This window comes from Acanthisitta chloris, unplaced genomic scaffold (assembly GCF_000695815.1).
Source record: "Acanthisitta chloris isolate BGI_N310 unplaced genomic scaffold, ASM69581v1 scaffold31122, whole genome shotgun sequence".
Taxonomy (NCBI): Eukaryota; Metazoa; Chordata; class Aves; order Passeriformes; family Acanthisittidae; genus Acanthisitta; species Acanthisitta chloris.
The window spans coordinates 25,015-34,840 of record NW_008659271.1 but is presented as its reverse complement, the minus strand read 5'-3'; the positions used below and the strand labels follow the sequence as shown (position 1 = coordinate 34,840).

The window sequence follows — 9,826 nt, the reverse complement described above, 5'->3', positions numbered from 1 at the left end:
ACAAAGAATCCAAATAGTCTGGTGAAAGGCTTATGGAAAAAAATAATTTCCACAGCCCCTTCCTGAGATGCATTCTTTCTTTGCTATGAATCACAACAGCTTTCCACAGTAATGGCTTCTCCTTTACCTATTCTCTGAATTATTGCCTTCCCTCCAGCATACACAAGCCATCCATCTGGAGCTCTCCCACACTGTCTTCCTTTAAAAGGCTACTTCCATTTCTGTTACATAAAATCCCTTGTAAAGCTCTCAAAGGGCTAAAAGTAAGTCAGTCATTATTTTGGAATGGTCTTAAACACAAACACATCTATTTATCTCTGCAAACTTAGGATTTCTTTTTTTTTAAGCATGGCAGACAGTTGCAGTGTGAAGATGCCTTTTTCCACGGTGACAGAGGCACTTCACAAACTCTGCTGGTTTAGTGTCTTGTTACTGATCTGTGTGCAGCACAGTTTCAGATTATGTTTGACTATGGATTCCCAGACACCCAGTGGAAAAGACTGACGACAATGCTAGAAGATACCTAAATTTCTAACAGGCTTCCTAAACCCAGCACAACTCACCATTGCTAAACCTCAGGTAAATACCTCTGCTCATCTCAGGCAAACTGTTCAGCATTATCCAGCAATTCTTTACATACTGCATGTTCAGCATTCTTTTAAATGAGAAAATTTCGATTTTAACACGGAGTCTTCTTGCTTTTACCTGGAATAACCTCTCCTCAACTTGCATTTATCATCATATAGCATTCAAAACTGGGAGCAGTACAGATGAGATCTCACAACAAGCACAGCACCAAGTAGAGCAGAATAATTACCTCCTGTGCCTCGACATCTGATGCCTTTGTTCCTATTACCCAGAACAGGTTTTGTTTTGGTATCACTGGACTTTAACTCTTAATCAGATCTCCTATAATACCCAGAATTCTTAGCACAGAACTGCTTCATTCCCTGACAAGCTAATGTGCCCTAACACAATCCATTTTTCTCTTGCAGATTTTACAGGGCCAGTCTGTCCCACCATCCAGACTATTAATGAAATTATTGAATAAATTCATACACTTGATCACCATAACGATATTTGTTTGGTTTAACCAAGAAAATATTCTGCAAGTTTCCAATTAAGAACATCATGTAGGAAAAATTCTTCTATTCATTGTTATTGAGCTTTAGGATGTTAGAGAATCTCAAATGCTATAAAAATTTAGCAAAAAAAGAAAAAGTTAAAATAAGACAGTGTAAATCCAAGTTTAGTTTAGTCATCCTATTATGACAAAAAGGACAAAAAATGGAGGTGGGAAGCTAGACCAATCTTTTTTACAGGCTGAGGTCAGCAAGTTCCAGAACAGCTTTAAGTGCTTCACAAAGTTCCAAACCATTTTAATTTTATACTAGATATAAAATTATCCAGAATAATGTTATGTCAGCATTTTCTTACTTTGGAGCTAGAAATGTCAACATCGTTGTCTAAACATAAAGTAGTCAAGAAATATATTTGTATGGGTGTGAAAGCAGTACCAGGGCACTACTTCAAAAGTTTTTGTATTTATATAGGAAATGTAAAACATTTAGGAAAGCTCCCTCTGCCTATTCCACAGGGTTTTTTCTTTTTTTATTGATCCATTATTGAATAATGCTGCTTATTTGGTAACAATATGAGGCAAAACATGAGCAAGTGCCATTCTGCATTCCAATATGAATCATTCAATAAAGTTTTGCAATATATACATCTTATCCAGCTTCTGACATTATAGGTCATCATGCCAATGCAAATTTTTAACAGTGCAATAAAACCCTTCAAATGGAAATGCTTATCAATGTAATTCAAGAGACCAGACAATTTAATTTTCTGAAATTTATATCACTCATGTCCATAATAATTTTACATTTCACACTTCATGCTCTCAAATGTTACCCTAGAGAAGACTAAATCTTTTCGCCACATATACTATTGAAGACACTAGCCAGGTTTATAGAGTTACAGAAGACTATAGTAAGATGTAAAATTTGTAGGCAATAAGTTATTACATTGGCTGACTAAAACAATATTCAGTCTACACTAATGTTTGATCCATTCAAATACAATAAGTATTTGGATGTTATATACTACCCATTTCATATACTTACAGTGCAAAATAAGTGACAATTTTTTTCCTGAGCATTTAGGAAAAGAACATCCTTTTTCTTTATCATTCATTGCAGTCCACTTAAAATATACTCCTCATACACCTATGCTTGTCAGGACTGTACAATTAAGACAGGCAAAAGTTTGTAGATATCAGAAGCCCAATCAGGAATCAGAAGGGTTACTGAACATCTCTAAATTTGTCCCTGTTTTTCAAGTCGAAGGGTATAACAGGATTTTGACTTATAGCAAAAAATTCAGAAATTACATTTTTTTTCCATTGACCAAACATTCCAAAATGTACAAACCACATGCCTTCCAAAACAGAGAAACAGCCTCTATTCAAACAAATTGTAATACATATTTCAACTTACTATTCTGTAGTTAATGTAATGCCCAGTGAGCTGTGCCTCCAACAGACATAAGAGAATAAAACTTTTAGGAATGTGTTTTGGGCATTTTGCAAGGAAGCTGGATTCCTTACACATTCATCTTTTTCTCAATAGCTACAGACCATGAGTTTCTAATTCAATCTTCTCCTCTGTTTGCAATATATCAGGTTCTACTGGAGGAACAGGTGGTCTGAGTATAATCTCTGGACCTCCACCATAGATCGACTGAAGAAAATTCCATGTTTCTTCAGATATTTGTCCAGAATCTGCACCTGAAAACATTTAAAAAATTTTAATTATTGTTTAGAATAACTCCTTCATGATTTAAGCCCATAACAGATACAAGAGAATATAGACTGAAATGTAAAACTGTAAGCTGCCTTTGTCCTTTATCTTGCACCAACTGCCAAACCCAGTTACCTATTTTGTGTGAATTTTATACTTCTTGATTCTTACAACTGCCTGCTCTAAATTATGCAGTACTTAACATGCCTCAAGCATAAAACACATGAAAATTTTATGATAAACATCTTATCTGATATTTAGCCATCAAGCTGACAACTGGTAGCTCTTGATACTCAGGGAACAACCATTCCTATTACTATAAGGACATGCAGTCCCATCAATTACAGAGTAAAGTTCATGACTCCAGATTATTATTTCATTAGAGAAATTGATATTGATAATAAAGAATGAGAACCATGGTGAAACTCTCAGAACCCCAGAGAGAAAGCACTATAATCAAGATAATAACAGCCCCACTAATGCTCCTTGTATGCAGCACTGATGGGTCAGCCTGATTTCTTTTCGTTCACTGATTAAAGTCTTTGTTTATGATTCCATTCCTCTGGCCAGAGGTCTGTCTCCTGTCTCAAGTCAGCAACCAACAAGCATTTCTGATTTTCCGTAGCTTTTTACGGTGGCAAAGGACAAGGAAACATCAGCCACCTCCCCTCTAGGTTTTAACACAAGGATCCTGTCTGATACAATTGGAGTGATTGCTTCACACTAACACAGGCAGAGAGGTCACATTTGTGTTCTACAAGAACAAATCCTCTCTTCCTTAAGCAAATCAAAACCTGCCCCACAGCAAGTTTCCCCCATTATCCTGATTACATACTATTAATCTATCTTGTTAACCTAATTTCAGCACCCTCATACTTGGGAAAAAAAAAACCACAAAGAAAAAGAAGCAAGCAGTGCTCTAACAAGGAGACTTGTCCCTCCACCTCCAGTACTCCTCTGTCCTCAGTACCTGCTCTGCTGGTACCTACTACTGTACTTGATCCAAAAAAAGATCAAGTTTCCAAAGAGGAAGGGTACAAAGAGTTTGTTTACCTACACTAACTCAACCATGCAAAGGTTCAGCTGCAAGTCATGATGCAGATCCCGTGCCAGTACTAACGATGTTATGCCTCAACTCCTGCTCTTTTAGGTTCAGATTCTCAAGAAACAACTCCATTTCAGTAGGCACAGAAGTACATCTTCACTCCCTTATCTGGATTCCAGATGGTCAGGTTTAACTGAACAGGCACAGTGAACTAAGGCACTGGGATCAGGACCACTAGATCACAGAAGTACACAATACTGTACACTATTTAGGGCCATTCCCACCTCACATGGCTGAAGAGAGAAATTTTCCACTGCCTATTCATTATTTCTACCCAAGTTCTAATATGAATCAATGTAGCTTAAGATAAGCCAAAAACTGACAATTTGCTATCAATTATTGATTCTAAAGTGACTTTTTTTTTTGTGTTACAAATCAGTCAAATGCTTTATATCTTGTATTTGAATTCTACATCAGTGCTTAAATCATTAAAATGTACTGCGAAACTCATTCCTTTTTAATACATCCTTGGCATTCTCCAGTTGGTGGAGTTTATGTTAGGTTTATTGGTAGGTTCACTGTATGCTGAAGCATTAAGCTAAATTGAGGAAAAAAATCCAGTAAAAATATGTTCATCTTAATGCCGTAAATTGTTCTTTTAAGCTGACAATGAATCTAAACATTCATAGGAGGTCTAAAGTCTTCATAAAGAATGCCCTATCAGAATTTTTTTTCTGTACATACAAAGTTTAAATAAATGGTATTTAGCATCTGACTGTGAAGAACAACAAATAAACATTTATCTTTGCAAAAACTTTGTTAATCCGCAATGTACAGTATCAACTTGCAGAAAAATGTGCAGCAGCTTTTATTTACAGTGGTTTATTTCCCTCTGTCAGAAGTCACTATTCTATTCAAATTAGGTTTCAAGATTCAAGTAACTCACAGTCTCCAGATTTATGTGAAGAAAACCCCAATCAAACCAAGTGATAAAAAGCCAAAGCACATTTTCACTATTTTCAAGTTACTCTACACCTCCTACATTCTCATCTGCCCTTGCATTAGTCTATTATAGACACTAATTCTTTACTTTAAGCTGCTTCCCCAAAAATGGGCACAACACAGATTCACTAGAAACTGCCATTTTGTGGTAACAGTAAAAAAACCAAAAACAAACCCATAATAAGTTTTCCAGACTTCAGCAAATATATAAAGAGCCCAAAGCTGCAGCAGTATTGGACACCTACCTTGTTTTAGCACAGCATTTCCACATTTTGTTACTGCTATCTTAGCGTTATCTATGGGACCAGGAGGATCTGGTGTGACAGAAAAATGATTAAAATTGAGAGAGCTGAAAACAAACAGCAGTTGGAGGTTCTATTTCCAAAAGAAAGGAGAAATAGCTCGTTTGATACTGCTTGTTCTTGTACTTCTTAACAGTATGTTCTAAGCTGTTAAAAGCTAATCAGATTTTTAATTAAAAGCAAGTTTTTCAAAGCACTCATGATTACAGTAAGTCTTCAAGCAACATAAAACCCAAATCAATCCTAATTCTTACCCCTAGCAAAGTTGTCCTAGAGCACACTCAAGATAAGTTTGTAGAACATTTTATCAGCGTTTCAATTTCAAAACTTTAGAGGCACCTAAAGTGAGCTTAAGTGACATTATTATTATGGTTGCTGAGTTATCTATGACTTTAGGTTGTGACAATGAGGTCACCTTTCCTCCAGAAGTTGCAGCACTATCTATCAGTCTGCACACCAAAATCCACCCCTCCTTGTACTTAGATCAAATTTTCCTGCTGCTGCCAAAAGTAAAGCCCCTGCAAACAAATGACATTCTTCCCACAACTACTCCAATTGCTGTGAATTGTTTTACTATATTCTGTAATTTGGTTCCTGGATGTATTTGTAACCTACAAAACCTATGTCTTAGATGTTTAAGAGCTTTTGTTGCCTTCTCTATCTGTCCTTCCTACAGTCTTCTACCAAAGCAGAAACAATTTACTGAAACAGTACCACTCCATGACAACAAACCCCAAAAGATTACCTGTATTCTGAAATGGAGCACAACTTACCACTGTCTTTACCCTTTACAAATCCTTCCCATTCTCTGAACCAGTGCATACTGATGCAGTAAAATGTTGATGGAGATTCTTCTTCTTGGAATGCTCTATTAAGCTGAAAGGGAAAAAAAAATAAATCTGTGGGTTTCTGCCTAGTTTTTTTTTTTTTAAACTACTGAATTCTTTTAACCACTGTGATTATTAACCGTGTATTATACTGCTACAGAACATCTTGAAAATTACTATCAGAATAGTAAGCACCTGGAGAATTCCCAAGGTGACATTTTGATGCAGTGGTATCCTTCATATCAAAAAATGATTTATTACATAGCTGAGAATTATTTCTTTTTCCTGAAAACAACAACAAGTTCTTCTTCAACACCACTGCTTACCCACTTACACTACTGGATAACTACTGTGAAGGCTGAATTTTCAAGTAGCAACAGAAAGGAGAAAACTTACTTTTGTAAAATAAAACAGTGTTTTGTATGATTTTCTCCACAATTTTATGGAAGATTCTTTGCATGATGGACTGTACCTTCATCTATGTTTGGTTTTCCCCTAGTATTTTGAGCAGATGGCAGTAGAATTCCAAGCAAGGCACAGTGAACCAGTGCACTGAGACTTTTAATGACTTACAGATCTTTTCACAATGTCACCAAGAAACATGAAAGAAGTCCCCTTTTTCTTGATGTCACTCCAATCCTTTAAAACTATTAGCTGTATCATTACAAATATTTCCTCTAAGTACATTTCCATATAAGCAGTTGTCTGGGATATCACAAGAACATTACTGCTGCCATCAGGAAAGAAGGGATTGTAGATAAATAAGTATACAGATACTTAATAAAGTTCATTTGTTACAGGAATCCTCTGTGCAGTTCTGGTAATCCCTTAGTTCAAGTCCTGAGTATCAGGTGATGTCAAAAAGCAGAATGAATAAGTGTTTACTTTTTTACCCGAATAAACATTTCCAATTCATTTTTCCTTCTTTTTTCAATTCTTTCAGACTCTATTTGGCAGGTGTGACAAACATACAGATGGTTAACAGCTGGTCCTCCTCCATATCTGCAGTAGAGGTAAAAAAAAACATTAACCTTGTGGAAAATCACACAGAAAAGACCATGCACCTGTAGACATCACAAATGTCAGTTTCTTACAATGCAACAATAGTCTGATACACACTGGCCACACCAATCCACAAAAGTCATCATTTATTGTCCTAGTAATGTTTTGTACTCCATCCTAAAACAACGATCTTCCAAATTCTGACTGCCTCAAGCCAGTACAAACCATCTCAAACTCTGTTGTATTACATACTGCAAAAGACTTGACTATGGAAAGAACAGCTTCCATTATACTTGCCTTCCTCAGGCTAAATTCTCACCCACTGCAGCCATGGTACACTCCCATAAATCCCAGATAACAGCAAGACAAACAGCAGAACATGGTTGTTTCAGAATTACTCTGTGTTGAAAGTGCCTGTGCCAGTCAGGAAGCCAGACAGAACAGCCAAATATTTAGCAATAACAATTTATATCCCTTTTCCACCTAACAGATTACTCTCAAATCTAGAGGAACCCATTATATCTGGTACTTCCCTGTCAAATGATTTCAGTTTGACATCTTGTTAAAGGTATTTATAAAGAAAGGAAATCAACGTTTTCCTTCAAATTTAACAAATGTTTTTGCACACAGAAACTGGATAATGCCTTCATCAGCTGGAAGAAAAATTCAGTACATAGAGGGAAGTGGAAACAAACTGGAAATAGCTTTGTTTCTATTTTTCATTTGTATCCATTGAAACTTTAAAACGACAACAAAACACAGCCTCAACCTTTTAGCTATAGTGTTTAGATGGCAGGAAATTAACAGCGAAAAATATTTAATACAAGTGCAATACAGAGTCTTTAAGGTCATCAGGAAAGCTCTTCTGCAGCTTTTTGTTACTTTAAAGGGAGACATAGCTTGTTAAAAATTCCTCCTTTTCAAGCACTTAAATCTGACCCACATTAGAAAGTGTGGGGTAGTTATAAGGAATGCTTAGATATAAGTTACTTTGAAGCAGCACTGGCAGCTGAGGCTATGGATTCAAAGCCAACATAAAAGAAAAGCTGTCTCCAGCCAACAAGGGAGCAGGAAGCTGATACAGAGAGCTCTTTCAAAATACCTCTTGCAAAGTCTGGTTTTGCTGACCTACTTTGTGTTATTTTGTACATACCATACATGTTTATTGGTTTAATACTGAAGTATTACCCCAGTAACACACTACTCTGTGTAGGTTTCTGGCATTACTTTGCACAGGAAAACTATGTAAATCATTCCTTTGCAATCCCTTCATTTAGTTTTGTGCCTAGAATATTTTTTTTCCCCTGAGCCACTAATTCTACAGTCTGACGTTACTGCTTGGCACATATTTGCTCCTAAACCGTATCACCAGATTTTTTTCATTTACAGTTCAAAACTTACCTACTGTACAGATTATCCCATATATTTTGAGGTAGCATTACAACTAAGTCCTCTATGAAGTTAGCTTTGTGTGGAGGAACACCTGCAGAGAGAAAAAACCAACCAAAAAGCTACACAATAGAAAAGGCTTGTGGATTTTAGTGAGGGGGAGGAATCTGTTAGAAACCCCTAAATATATAAGAAGTACTTTTCAGTGAATTCAGAGAAATCGTATGAAACAAGTTTTACCACAGTATAATCTATTACTGCATTTAGAGACCACTCTAATTTTAGCCTTTTATGAGGCTGAAAAGCTTGTAAGAAGCAGAAGCAAATTACATGAATGGCCAAAAGGGGTACAGTCCTTTCTGGATACTGATTTCAAAAAGCTTCTTAAGGTATACAATTTAAATGTTAAAGAGTGATTAAATATTTTGTTTATGCATGTAAAGTTCATAAACAAAATCAAATTTGCAGAGAAAAAAATAGGATCACTTCACACAGTATCACTTCCGATTAGTCAGCTACTAAAAGAAGACAAATTATTTAGAAATTATGGTTCTAATTTGCCTAAGAAGTTATGAGCTTACTATAGTCAAATTCCTTTAATTAAAACAAGTGTACATTCCTATTATAACCAGAAGTTGACATGTTATTTTTAATTGATTCTCAGCTGCAGTCTCACCTCCATGCACACACAGGAAGTCATTATTTGAAATTGGTCCTGGCTCTGCAAAAGTCTTGAATTTATTCAACCACTGTCTGGAAACATAGAACTGCAGAAGACTTGGCTCCATCATATTCAGTAGGCTTGATATCCTCCGTCTCTCCCTCTGTGCTTCTTCACTGCTCTTTCTATTACCAAACCAGAAATCATTGAACAAATCTATGTATCAGTCACCAGTCAGTACAGTCAGTGCACAGCAGGAAGGGCAGTGAACACTGCTCGCACTGCCTAAACCTGTGCCTGTCCTTAGTTCTGACAACAGCACAGGTGTTATCATGCTTACAAAAAAATTTCAGCCTGCTTAGTTCAGCAACCCAAAGACCCCTGACAGGTCCCACTCAAACCACCAGCCTGAGAAAGCAAAGAGCTGGACTGGAGGAGAGATAGCAGACTGTACTGCTGATGTGGTATAGCACAGGAGGAGAAGGGCTGTGCCCATCTGCCCATTTCCTCTATGTATCTTCCGAGGTAAAGCTTTGTAATCTCCTTGGGCAGATGTTCCTTACTTACCTACACAAGTAAGGTAAGGTCACGCAGTAAGTAGATCAGGTAATTTCCCTACTTTTCCTCTATCCCCTACTTCTCTCATTGAAACTGTTGCTGCTTTACAACTAGAAGTAACTCTACTCTCCTGTATGGATTGAATATAATCTCTCTTCTCCAAAAGCAGGTTTGAACCTTTCATTCCAGCCACCAAAACTCTGAACAGAAACTTGACTCAGCATCACACAAAAGCTGGG

At 36.6% G+C, this 9,826-nt stretch overlaps 1 protein-coding gene across 2 annotated transcripts in view; it reads right to left on the bottom strand.

The window, feature by feature from the left end:
* Positions 1–2,010: 2,010 nt before the first annotated feature.
* The window catches only part of USP33 (ubiquitin specific peptidase 33), a 31,521-nt gene continuing 23,705 nt past the window's right edge, over positions 2,011–9,826 (bottom strand). Inside the window, exons 18-23 of one of the 2 annotated variants that reach the window (XM_009069344.1) lie at positions 9,045–9,214; positions 8,381–8,462; positions 6,871–6,979; positions 5,924–6,026; positions 5,094–5,162; positions 2,011–2,788 (exon numbers count right to left, since the gene is read on the bottom strand). In XM_009069344.1, the coding sequence (XP_009067592.1) occupies positions 2,631–2,788; positions 5,094–5,162; positions 5,924–6,026; positions 6,871–6,979; positions 8,381–8,462; positions 9,045–9,214 (691 nt within the window). In that variant the 3' untranslated portion in view covers positions 2,011–2,630. Of the gene's footprint in view, positions 2,789–5,093; positions 5,163–5,923; positions 6,027–6,858; positions 6,980–8,380; positions 8,463–9,044; positions 9,215–9,826 lie in introns of those variants that run through there. The other variant, XM_009069342.1, reaches the window with a different exon arrangement.